Source organism: Hippoglossus hippoglossus, chromosome 20, assembly GCF_009819705.1.
Source record: "Hippoglossus hippoglossus isolate fHipHip1 chromosome 20, fHipHip1.pri, whole genome shotgun sequence".
In the NCBI taxonomy this organism is placed as follows: domain Eukaryota; kingdom Metazoa; phylum Chordata; class Actinopteri; order Pleuronectiformes; family Pleuronectidae; genus Hippoglossus; species Hippoglossus hippoglossus.
In genome coordinates this window covers 3,416,555-3,429,467 of record NC_047170.1, presented here as the reverse complement: position 1 = coordinate 3,429,467, position 12,913 = coordinate 3,416,555, and the positions used below count along the sequence as shown (strand labels likewise).

The following is a 12,913-nucleotide window of genomic DNA, read 5'->3' as shown; positions in this document are numbered from 1 at the left end:
CATCACTGGCATGAGTTGTGATGACAATTTTACAGTGTTGTTTGGCCAAGTTCAGCAGCTTCCAGCTTTGATTCATTACAAAATCCTCTGATGGACTGATGATATGTCCAGGCAAGGGAGGGGGGGACATCATGAAATATGGCACATAAAACAGATCTCCAGAGGTGCAGAACACACCAGTAGCCATCGCTCAACTGTGATTACTTTTAAATGATATATGACTGAATATTTAAATATTTACTGCTTTTAAATGTATGTTAATATATGTGTTGCAACTGGACTTTTGTCTTGTGTATACATGTACATATATATTCATTAAGGGTTTTCTATAAATACAAACTGTTAAATATATAACCAAATGAACCAAAACAAGAAACTACCAGTGGGTCTGTTCTTTTGTGCATTCAGGGCCTGCTGCAGCAGAACGGAACCTGTGTTCCTCCAGAGGAGTGTGGCTGCGTCCATCTGCAGCACCGAGCTTCAGGACAGCCACCCACACCTGTTACCGTCCCCGAGGGCGCCACTGTCACCATCGGCTGCAGTACCTGGTTAGACCCTGGCTGTTAAAAATACATGAAGCCACGGCAGAGGGGCTAATTTCGTCCGCACCTGTCCTCCTGCGCCAGTAGCAGTTTGATATTCAGCTTCTATAACACAGACCTTTTGATCTACTCTGCTAAGCACTGCGCACTTACGGGATTAATGCAGTTTAAGGAACTTTACCCATGGCTACACTGCTGGCTGTGCATATGTGCTGCATCTTAACCATTCTCTGCTGTTTCTGTTTTTAAGATAAGATAAGATAGGTTCAGATTAGATATGATAAGACAAGTAAAGATTAGATAATAGGACATAAGTAAAGATATGAAAAGATAAGACCAGTTTAAGAAAATATAAACGGTATAACAGTATTGCATATATATATGATTTTGAAATTGCACGGATAGAAGAGGATTATTTCACAGTTAAATCACTTCCCACTGTATGTTTACTCTGTGTATCTCTTTTACATAATCAGGGCTCTATGAGTTTGATTGTATTGTTAACATCTGTCTCCGCTCTCATCCAGCCTTTGTCATGAAGGGACTTTGCAGTGTGACATGAGAGAGTGTGAAGGTAAGAAGGCAGAATAATGATGAAAGGAGCCTTATCTTCAATAGCTCATTCATCCTGTTACTCTGCCTCTTTATTCCCTTCCTTCAGTCATCATCAGCGAGTGGTCGGAGTGGACTCCCTGTTCTCCCTGTCTTCCCTCATCCTCCCTGCAGAACAGCTCTTTCCAAGCTGGGGTTGTCAGTGGCACTAAGATGGTGTCCACCCAGAGACGTTTCCGGGCGTGTTTGGACCTCGATTCCGGTCTCCCGGTCTCCAAAGAGGAGGAGGAGGATGAGAGCCAGTGTTCGGGACCGCTTGTCGAGGAGAGGCTTTGTCCAGATGTTACCATCTGCAGAGGTAATGGTGTTTGTCCAAGAGGACAAAGGGAGGTTCACTTTTATCTCGGGGCAAAAAATGCAGTCAATTCCTCCGTCTGCCTTCGTCAAGCTCCAGTTCCCTCTAGCTCCACTGCGAGGGAAAGTAATGAATTTGGCAGTTTGGCTCCGTGCGACTTCCCCTCAACATGTTGCAACAATATGACACTTTGCTCCCAACAAATGATTTCATGCAGTCAACGCAAGAGAACTAGTCAGAGCTAGACAAGCATGGTATCGTAGAAAGAAATGAATTATAGATTGGGTCAGAGTGACTGTCACAGTGACTGTGCTGATGAGATGACTCTAGCATGGTGCTCTCTGGAGAGGAGAGGGAGATAATTTCATTTTGAAATGTGCGTAGAATACAATGCAAGGACAGCCCAATTCAAAAGTGCTTTAAGTAAGACATAAGAGGCTGATAAGCTGAAGATGACAGGAACCAACGAATAACATCAAATACAAGATTAATATAAGGAACATTTGAAAGAGCCGAGTAAACAAGAGCTGCATGAGTAAATAGCTCCAAATCAAGTTGATTAAAGAGCGAACATGACTTAAAGCTCTTAAAAAACAGAGGTGCAGCAGGGTCATGGTGTTTAAAAATGTAATGCTGCCTCTCTGACCCTGTTCAAACTTGGCATTAACATGCGTCGGTGCGATCTGATTACAAGTGGACGGCTCTAAGTGCGTCACTTCACACCTGAGTGACCGCTTGTGATCGCCTCTCACGCCCTCGCTCCGCATGCAAATAAACACACGCGTCGTTTGTGCTCAGTAACCAAATGTATTTCATTACAGGGAATTTTGGAAAATTCCGTGACTTATTGACTGTTTGGTTCCATAGACTCATTGTAATGGGAGTGTAATGTGAATCTGTGTCATCAGCACTGAAACTGCACATATGCTGTTCTTTATCTGTACTCTGAGCCTACAGATAAAAAAACAAATTGAAGGTTGTGCCAGAAACTCATACCTTAGTTTTTCAGTCTATCCAGTGGCAGCACAATTGGATCTCTTTAACCCAGGATATACAGTACACAGTGTGGTATGCATTTAGAGCAGAATAGAATGACAGCGTGTTGGGCCTATCTCTAATTGAAATCTAAAAAATGTGTACTACCAGACTTGCATTGGCTTTTGTGTGGATATTTATCGTGTGTCAGTTCACCGCTGGCAGTGTAGAGTAATAGTCGCCATCAGTAGATAGTTTAAGCACTTGCAATCAGCATCCACAGTGAAAAATGTTAGGTTGCATTCCTTGTTGTCCTTGTTCCCCAGAGGAGTGAGAATGGAAAAAGGGATGTGAAGAAGGGAAGAGTTAAATGTCCATGTATCTGTGGGGACACATGAAGTTGATTGGTTTTAGTGTTGCGTGTACAAAGGGTGATTCATCCTGAGCTTGCTCCCATCAGCCCTCCATTCTTCTCTGCCTCTCCCTGCTAGATATGAATGGGAATGGCTCAGAATTACTCTCGTGCCCAGTGGTCCTTAAGTGTGATTTGCATGTCAAACACTTGAAGTCTCGTACTTCATCACGGTGGATCCAGACATTTAAAACCTGCTCAGCGAGGATGAACAACGGTTTGATTCACGCTGAACAAATGGTTTAAGCTCCCACCTCCATGGCATTAATCAGAAATCTAATCAGCTCGAGTGTTCCTGTGCACAAACAACACACTTTTGTTCGTGTTGATGATGATGAGTATCGTACCGATTACAGCAGTCATCGTGATAATTACAATCATTATAATTAGGATGACAGTAGAGGGTGGCTATGATAATCACTCTGCTCTTCCAGATCTGTGTCAGTGGAGTGCGTGGAGTTCCTGGACGGCCTGTGCAGACCCGTGCAGTGGTGGAGTCAGGCAGCGCTACAGGCGGCCCCTGGCCTCTCCTCTGGGGCCCCGCTGCCAGAGCCAACAGACCCAAAGCCAGAGCTGCAACACAGGACTCTGCATAGGTACCACTACGCTTTATTTTTAAAGTAATGTAGACCTCCATATTTGTATGCTTAATTAAATAGAGTCTAAGGGACTGAATAATCACAGATTTCAATTTTTGACGTATGTGCATCTGTAAATAAATGAATGGATGTGGTGATGACGAAATGGAATTGAACACACATACACCATTATGTTGACACCATTTTAATGATTATAGTAGTTGATGTTGGACAAGTCTACCCGACAAATTTGAATGTTGAGTGGGTTGAAAGGGTTTCTTTGTTTTGTTTTGGATTTGGCTTTTGAGTGGAAGTGATTCATCTGTTGCTTGTATTTCTGTTCTCCTCAGTTTAATGCTGGTTGGAGATTGTCCTGTTTTTATATTGGGAAAATATGAAAATTCACAAAACTTATGTCATAAAAGAGTCAAGATTGAGACAATCAGTTGATTTTCAGCAATCTGTGTTCAAATTATTAGCTCCGCAGACCTTTGCTGTTATTCAAATCTTCATCCAATCTCCTCAGTATCAATCAAATAATCATGAAATGCCAGAAAATGTAAAACAGTTTTTGCTCAGCTTTGAGTGTGAAAGAAGGATTTTTCTTGTTTCCCAGGGGAGCGTTGTGAGGACAGGGGACGGACCTACCAAGACAACTGTGCCAATCAGTGCCCTCGCAGTTGCACTGACTTATGGGAGCATGTTCAATGTCTCCAAGGAGCCTGTCATGCAGGTAAACTTTGACCTCTTACATGAACAGTAGATTCTTCAAAAAACACAAAACTTTCATTCCTACATCAGTCTGCAAAATATTTATAATACTTTCCCTTCTTCTTTCTCAGGTTGTCGGTGTCCGAAGGGACAGCTGCTGCAGGACGGTCACTGTGTGCCAATCACAGAGTGTCGCTGTGGTATCCCATCAGGCAACGGGACACTGGAGTACCTCCCCAAAGACGAGGTTACCATGGACTGCAACACCTGGTAAGAAACAGATCTGGGTGAAAGGGAAATGTGACAATTACAATAAGCGTGTAGAAAATAGTTTATTCTAATTGATGTGAAATATTAGAAGATCACCAGCTCTGACAATCTTTAAAAGGAGAATTTCCGGTTTCAGCTCAAGTTCTTATCTCATCCCTCCCCAAACACCTCCTATATGCTGTATTTCCTGTATGCAGTATGTGTGAGAATGGCACTCTGGTGTGCACCAAGCTTCCCTGCCCGGTGTATGAGCCCTGGAGCACATGGAGCTCCTGCTCAGCTTCCTGTGGACGTGGCCATTGGACAAGAACTCGTCTCTGCCAGGACACAGAAGGTGGTCCCTCCTGTGGTGCCACCAATCAGACAGAGAGCTGTGACCTGCCATCATGTCCAGGTCTGATGTGGAGCGCAGACTCAAAAGCATCTAAATATTTAATTGCATTGTAACTTGTTATTGGTCAGATATTTAATTATATTGTGTTAAAAGGTCACATTTAACTTCCTGAAGTTTTTCTTTGTTATCTCCGTCCTCCTTCTCTCTGTCCAGTCGGTTGTTTGTTGAGCGAGTGGTCACCGTGGAGTGAGTGCAGCGCTACGTGTGGTGGTGGGTCGTTCATGCGGAACAAGACGGTGCTCAGAGAGCCAGATCCGGGTGGGGCGGCCTGTGTTGGACCCCTCGAACAGCACACTGTCTGTAACACCAACCGCTGCCTGCCCGGTAACAGAGACACAATCATACCATTAGAAGTTGTGCATTTGCCACATTTACATATTATCTATCCACAGAGCAATATCACTCCTCAATTATAGTGGTTGCCAAGCAACTCGTGAAATTCTTTAAGGGTGGTATTTTCAGTAAGTGTATTTATGGTGTCATGCAATCAAAGATGTGACCTTAAATGTGCCTGAGCAAATCTTTTCTCAAGACAAACTGTAAAGTGTCCCCAGAGAAAACAACACTCACATCTGAGCACTGACGTATATACTGTACATGAGACATGATGTAATACATGATGTGTTTTATTTGTGTGTTGCAGAGTGTCCCAGTGGGCAGGTGTTCAGAGACTGTTCAGGTCAATGTCCATATACCTGTGAGGACCTGTGGCCACACACTCAGTGTTTACCTGGGCCCTGTACCCCTGGGTGTACCTGCCCTCCTGGACAGGTCAGGACTCTTTCTCTTTGTCTGCATGCACGTATTACTCATGTTGTGGGGACCTAAATCCATTTACACAGTCACATTATGGGGACTTGTCTTCCTTGTGGGGACAAAAAGCAAGTCCCTGTGACATAAATCATTAGATTTTAAGGTGAAGACATTTTTTAAGTGAGGTTTAGGTTAAAGTTAGCGATACGTTTTGGGTCAGGCTGTCCACACGAAGGAGCTACTGAGAGAGAGAACAGAGAGGACTACTGATGCTACAGTGCTCTAGCTCTTGGTGATGAGGGCCGCACTTCATGTCAATAATCACATATACAGCATGTCAAGAGACAAATGAAGGATTTTGGTTTACACAGCTTTTAAGGTTAGGGTTAGAATTCGGTTTAGGTTCGGGTTAGGCAACTAGTTGTGATGGGTGAGATTAGAGTAAGGAACGTTTTGGCTATGTTAGTTTTAGGGATGTAGTTGGGAGGGTTAAGGTAAGATGTGACGGAATGTCCTCACTAAGTTAGTGCAAGAATCTGTTTGTATGTGTGTGGTTGGGTGGCAGCTCCGATTCTGAACAGTGTTACTGTGTCCCTCATAGGTGTTGCACAGAGGCTCATGTGTTTCCCACGCTGACTGTCCCTGTTCAGCGCTCTCCCTACCATCTGGTTACCAAAGCTTGAATGTCAGCACGGCGGAGATCTCAGACGCTCTGCTGCCGCCTGGAACAGCCATTCAGCACCTCTGCAATACGTGGTAAGACACCACACACAGTTTTATCACCAAAAGTGGTGTGAGCACCCACACTGTCCTTCACTTATAGGATCTGGATCTAGCTGTGACTGTCACAACTCAGAGGCAGGATCATGGAGTTTGTCCATGAGTGGGGGTCCTTAGAAGTCAGGCTGAACCTTTACCTCCTCTAAATATGAGTCTCGCCTCACACAGACAGACAGACAGTGCTTCACATTTCAGTGGCTTTCATCGATTTGTCAAGTGTATGACCATGTTTCCTTTAAGTTGAATTGATCAAAGTATGCCAGAGTGCAAACAGTCTGTAAATATGACATATCCACATTCTTTATCTCTACTTTATGATTTGAGGAAATACTAATTAACTGAAGGCTACATTGTAGATTGTATAATACTGAGGCGTATGGCACATTGTAGCGCCCTGAGGATTCAGATTTCACAACGCTGCATTTTCTTGGTTCCTTTCCGAGGAGCCTGTTGTATGATGAAATGTTTTATGTATGTTTTGTGCAGCCTCTGAATTGAAGCACGGTAATTGATTCCAGGATTATTCCTCTAATCCTTCATGCATTTAAGAAGGGAGAGCACAGAGAGCAGGAGGGTGTTCGGTAAGCATGGCTGACCATGTGCTCTACTGGATTTACTAAAGGTTCTATATGTAGGATCTATAGGATATATGAAAGCAAACGTTGAGGTGGGGAAAGAAACTGAAATTAAACCCTGCTTCATAAATATCTACTGGCAGGATGACTACATGAGTGCAAAATAAAACTTTATATTTGAGCGATGGGGAGTTATGGATGGTTTGCGGTCAGTAAACTTCTGAGACGTTTTATATTGGGGTAGTTCAGAGACTTTTTTTTATCTCAGCTGTGCCTCAGGTTTTTTATTTCCTCTGATGTTTGTCCTTTCCTGCTTATTAATGTGCGTATTCATTCATCCCCCCGTTTGAACAGTGGCTGTGCTTCTTCATCAGTCTGACTGACCTCCCAAGTGCCAGATTCCATTATTGAAAGTAGATTGACTGTGCACATGAAGCAGACAGTAATGTGCAGAATGAATCTTTTTTTTAAGTTATGTATTGTAATGCATATTCTGGCTTTCAGGGAGAGTATTCTCTCCTGCATTGATCACTTAGACCTGTACCACATACAACAGCTTAAAAACAAAACATTTTGAGCAATGTGGCATTTTTGTGTCTATATATTTGAATCAATCTTTGCTCCGGGTCTGTTTTCATGTCATTTTATTTCAGTATGGGACTATTTCACTTCATTATTTACTTTATCCTTCTAGCTTTTTGAATGTATAATCTTTTAACCCATTTAGCTTAATTTTAGCAATGAAAGATTCCACACGCCTCATTGATAATACACACAGATTACTCACAATAATGTTAATAATTCTATTAACATGCAGAGACTCTAATTCTCCAAAAAATCCCACAAGCACAAATTTGATCTCAATAGACAATGTATTATCATCATCTATCATTGTTAAGACATCAGTGACAGAACAACAGTGTATTAGGGTCATATTAAAGAAATAATAATATGAGAATAAAGTCAGAATTGAGAAAAAAGTCTTGATATTATGAGGATGAAGTTGTTTAACAAGATAAAAGTCGTAATATTACAACAGTAAATTTGGAATTCAATGAGAAAAAAGTCATATTATGAGGGGAAAGTCAGAGTTGAGAAGAAAGTCATAACAAGAAAATATATATATGAGAGTAAAGTTGTAATATTACAAGTATAAAGTTGTAATATTACTAGAATAAGGGCGTCATTTAATATGAAAGTTGCAATATTAAGAGAAAAAAGTTAGAAATGGGAAGAAAGTAATAATATTCACAGTAGAAAGTCGAAAACGAATGAAAAAAGTAATTAAATTAAGAGAAATATATGTGAAACTTTAACTGAAGTATAACTTAACAAGATGCTCCGCATTATTCATATGAATGCAGGCGACAGGCTGATATTCTAATACCCCCCTCTAAAACTTAACAAAGCCTTGATGACTTTTTTATTATTATATTACAACTTTATTTTCCAAATCTCCGATTCTTTTACCTTTTGAATGGCCCTAATATGCCGTCGTACATTAGAGCATTATGTTTGACCTACACAGTCAACATCATGGAGATCAACCTTGTTGATGTAGGTCTGATTTATTTATGATGAACGCTCAAAGATATCACAACGTAATGAGACATTGATATTTTGAAATTAAAAATGATACTGGAATCACCTTTGAGTTAATGTTTTAAAGTGTTGTGCACCACCAGCAGAGTTGAATGTCGTAGTGTGCAGTCAACAACAATCCTGTTAGGTACCATGATATCTGTAATAGATAGTCTGCGATGCAGCAGACATCTCGTAAGTCATTTCATCTTCCTCAGTGGTTTGATACTCTGACAGTCTCACTAGATGATGGCTTCTGCGTCTCAGTGTTCAGTAACATAACAAGCTCACTTTTTTGTCATCATCCTACTTCTCTCACTCAACTCTTTTTTTTTTTTTTTTACCAACTTTCTCCAGTGTGTGCGAAGGTGGAGCGTTCAACTGCACCTCAGAGAGCTGTGATGGTGAGTGATGCTCTGCCCCAGCTGCATGTCGCTCACTTTACTGGGCCTCGCTCCTTTTAAGCGATGAAAGAAGCAGCTACAATAATCTTTGGTTGAACTGTCCGGACAATGACAGACATGTGAACCTGATCTATGGTCGGTAACAGCTGCTGCAGCAGTGGACTAAAATAATTCAGCAGCAGTCAAATCAATGACAACCTACAAAACATAAACATGTGGTAACATCTTGAAGCAGCAGGAGAGGAAAGAGTTGAATGATCCTAACTGCTTCAAAAGTCTGAAGATAGCAGTGCACTGACAAGTGGATTTGCTTTTTGCTTTTTGCTTTAATTTAACTGTGTCTCAGAATCTAGCAAAGACACCTGCTTTGCACTAGGAGCCACTTTGAACCTAGTGTAGGATTATGTATGGCACTTTGTGGCTGTTGTAGAGAAAAGTGCCGACATTTATGGTCTTAAAAACAAGGCAGATAGAAACCATCATATCACATTTGCTGCTTCTACATCTGTCAACCCATCCAGGTTTCAATGAACCCTTCACCTTTACTTTGAGGGTATTTGCTGCATTGTGTCTTTCAGGATCACTTCCACAGGAGGCTCTAGTTAAACAACAGCTTGATATAAGTGAATGCATTGTTTTTGTAATTTTATTTTATGAGGTTTTAATTTCATAAGCTGCTGCTGCACTGCTGCAAGTGAATAACAGTAAAAGTGAAACTGATCTGAATGTGCTGGTTCATGTCCTCTGCTCCTCCTCCAGTGGACTGTGTGTGGTCCAGCTGGTCCCAGTGGAGTCCGTGCTCATCCAGCTGTGGTTCAGGCCAGCAGAGCTCCAACAGAACCGTCCTGCAGCCTAGTCAATACGGAGGGGCCCCATGTGAGGGCCCTGACCATCGCACCAGGATCTGCATGGCCCCTGACTGTGGTGAGTGATAAGAGGGGAGATGAGACATGTTATTTTGATCATCATAAATGATAATGTAATAATAACAACTACAATTTACAATTTGTACGAATTGTAAACATTTGCAAGTAATAACCCAAATTAAAATTGTGAACCTGTGTGTGAGCATCATATGTCTCCTTTAAAAAAAGGGATGTTGATTTCAAAACTAGGAAGGCAAAGTCAGGATTCTCATCTCTAAATGGCGAAAGTGGATTTTGTTACCAGTCAAGCCAGCGTTGACTTCATGAGTTGGTTGAAATCACTGTTTCAGCGTCTCATCCACCCTAGTTTGTTTAACTTGCAATTATTATTGCTATAAAGTTTCTTTGTTTTTTTTTTTAAATGTGCACAGAAATAGGAATTAACTTCAACTTAAGATTCATTTAAAGTGTCACGATGATTAGTACTTTAGATTCTTATGCGCTAATTTTCTGTCCACACCCTCTTTTGATTCCCACTACTCCTTTACTCCCAACAATTCATCTTTAAATTCTGTCCTTTTTTCCAATTTCCCCCTCCCCATCCTCTCCTCTTGCCTCCTCTTTCTATTTTCTCCTCTCGTCCCTGGCACTTTATTATTATTATTTTTTTAACTCATCTCACTCCTGTCGCTCTCCCTCTCCTCGCCCTCCTCGCCCTCTGCAGCTTGCCCTGACGGGGAGCAGTGGAGGAGGAGGCGCGTGACAGAGGAGGTCCTGCTGTGTGAGAGGAGCTGCCAGGACATTTACTCCTCCTCTCCTGTCAACTGCAGTCACTCCGCTGAGGGCTGCGTGTGTCAGGAGGGACTTTACCGAAACACTGAGGGTATGTGTGTCATCCCGGCCCTCTGCCCCTGCCATGACCGGGGCATCCTGCGAGAGGTACACACACACACACACACACACACACACACACACACACACACACACACACACACACACACACACACACACACACACACACACACACACACACACACACACACACTCTCTCTCTCTCTCTCTCTCTCTCTCTCTCTCTCTCTCTCTCTCTCTCTCTCTCTCTCTCTCTCTCTCTCTCTCTCTCTCTCTCTCTCTCTCACACACACACACTGGCTTACACCCAAGTATCCAGGCATCTGCTGCCCTGCTATGTTGGCAGCTTGTTCCCACCCCGCCTGCCTCATTGTGGCGTGTGTCTGAACCTGACCATTAATGCACTGTTTTTATTCGATACCATTCACTCCCATTGTGTTATTTACTCATAATGAATGGCCCTATTAGAAGATGAGTGACATGCCCTGTGGGCCACATTACACCACAATGCGTCTGCAGCCCTCAGCTTCATCAATTATGTAGCCAGTATCGTAGAAAGCCAGCACTCTGGGCAAGCCTGCCAGGAATTATTTATGAAGGTGGGGATATTATAGGATTATGAGAATTAATCATACAGTGACAAGAGGTCAGATCACTCCTCTTGATCTTCCTTCTCCAGGACTTTCTCTGGCTCTTTCATTTGGCTCGTTTCTCTCTTTCCCCTCTCATACCTTGGCTTTATTACTCACCTTCCCTCTTCTGCTTTCCTCACAGGATTTCTGTTCACCCTCGTTATTCCATTTATCCTTTCTTCTTTCTCTCTCCCCTTTGTCAACCCCTGCCTCTCTATACGTCATTCTTCACGCCCAACCTCTCTGTTTCTCTCTCTTTATCCGTCAGCTGGTGATGACTAATGTCTACATAAAGACCCTCTATGGTTTTCTAATCAGCCACCTCATGACTGTTATGCCAAATGGTTCAGTGTGAGCGACAAAGGCTCTCCAATGTGGGCCCTTTAGCACGGGCAAAAGCCCTGTCGCCCATTCCCACAGCTATAACGCGCAAAATATACGATGCACTCTGTATTGTGTGTTGTTGTAATCACTGCATGGTAATGTGCCCCCATAACCTAAATTATGCACAACGGTGCAGCCAGAGCTTTAGTGGATTCACTGAAAAGATAGATCCTGAGCTAAGACCAGTTTTACTTCATCAAACCTGCTCTGACACAGACGGTAATGTGAATGTGCCTGAAGGAAAGAGTGATGGACTGTTGAGGAATAATTATAGTACCTGCATTTCAAGAGTCTGGGAGGTGAATATAAATGTGTGTGTGTGTGTGTGTGTGTGTGTGTGTGTGTGTGTGTGTGTGTGTCCGTGTGTCCGTGTGTGTGTCCGTGTGTCCGTGTGTGTGTCCGTGTGTGTGTCCGTGTGTGTGTGTCCGTGTGTGTGTGTGAGCCAGGCAGGATCGGAGTGGGAGGAGGGCTGCACGTCCTGTCGATGTGTGAATGGGAAGAAGCAGTGCCAGCTGAGGTGTCCTCCACTCCACTGTGATGAGGTGAGACACGCTAACTCTCCACATCAAATCGACATTTGTCTGATTGGATTCTGTCTGAGTGCTTATTCTCTATGTATGTGTTCATCTGAATGAGATGTAATTACTCCCTACATTCAAAGACACCAGGGTGGTGAAATACCTGGAAAATATACAGTAGGTACTTTCCTGGATAAAGGAAATGTAATGCACCACATCTGTGCCCTGTCTGGCAGATGTAGTCATTTACTGTAGGAGGAACTTATAAATAAAACACTGGATCTCTTTATCCAGCAACTTAAATTGTTATCACAGTCAAACAGACAGAAAGAGTCTAATATTGAGGATCTAGTCCCAGACATCTGTCTATTCAACCCCCGCTGCCTCCCCGGGGTGGGACACTTCATACAGCATCTCTGGCGGTCACAAACATCTCAATTACTCCGAGCAAGGGAAGAAAATGCTCTGCTCCCTCAAGAATGTGTGGGATGTTCTCTGCAAGTCTCTGGCTGAAGTAGATCAATACCTGACTGTCCGATCCTCCCACCAGCCTCCACTCTCTCCGTTACCGTGCCCTTCTCCCTCCCGCGAAACTCACTCCTGACATTGCTGAGTTTCATTTGGATGCAGTATATCCACCCCTTGACAAATGTGAAGCGTGTTCTGCAAAATTTTATGGCGTCAGCCGCAGCACAATTTTAGGAGCCGCCGAAGTTTTGAAGCACTTTTAATAACATCATATATCAAGTATGGAATGCTGTGAAGTTTTTAAATATTGA

General features: G+C 42.8%; 1 protein-coding gene across 5 annotated transcripts in view; it reads left to right on the top strand.

Annotated features, from left to right (window-relative positions):
- The window catches only part of scospondin (subcommissural organ spondin), a 75,337-nt gene that overhangs the window by 46,906 nt on the left and 15,518 nt on the right, over positions 1–12,913 (top strand). For all 5 annotated transcript variants that reach the window (XM_034572710.1, XM_034572712.1, XM_034572713.1 and 2 more), the window contains exons 101-114: positions 409–548; positions 1,070–1,116; positions 1,204–1,452; positions 3,271–3,432; positions 4,031–4,147; positions 4,257–4,395; positions 4,593–4,789; positions 4,943–5,113; positions 5,433–5,560; positions 6,144–6,298; positions 8,836–8,882; positions 9,642–9,806; positions 10,473–10,687; positions 12,063–12,158. In XM_034572710.1, the coding sequence (XP_034428601.1) occupies positions 409–548; positions 1,070–1,116; positions 1,204–1,452; positions 3,271–3,432; positions 4,031–4,147; positions 4,257–4,395; positions 4,593–4,789; positions 4,943–5,113; positions 5,433–5,560; positions 6,144–6,298; positions 8,836–8,882; positions 9,642–9,806; positions 10,473–10,687; positions 12,063–12,158 (2,028 nt within the window). The remainder of the gene's footprint in view (positions 1–408; positions 549–1,069; positions 1,117–1,203; positions 1,453–3,270; positions 3,433–4,030; positions 4,148–4,256; positions 4,396–4,592; positions 4,790–4,942; positions 5,114–5,432; positions 5,561–6,143; positions 6,299–8,835; positions 8,883–9,641; positions 9,807–10,472; positions 10,688–12,062; positions 12,159–12,913) is intronic.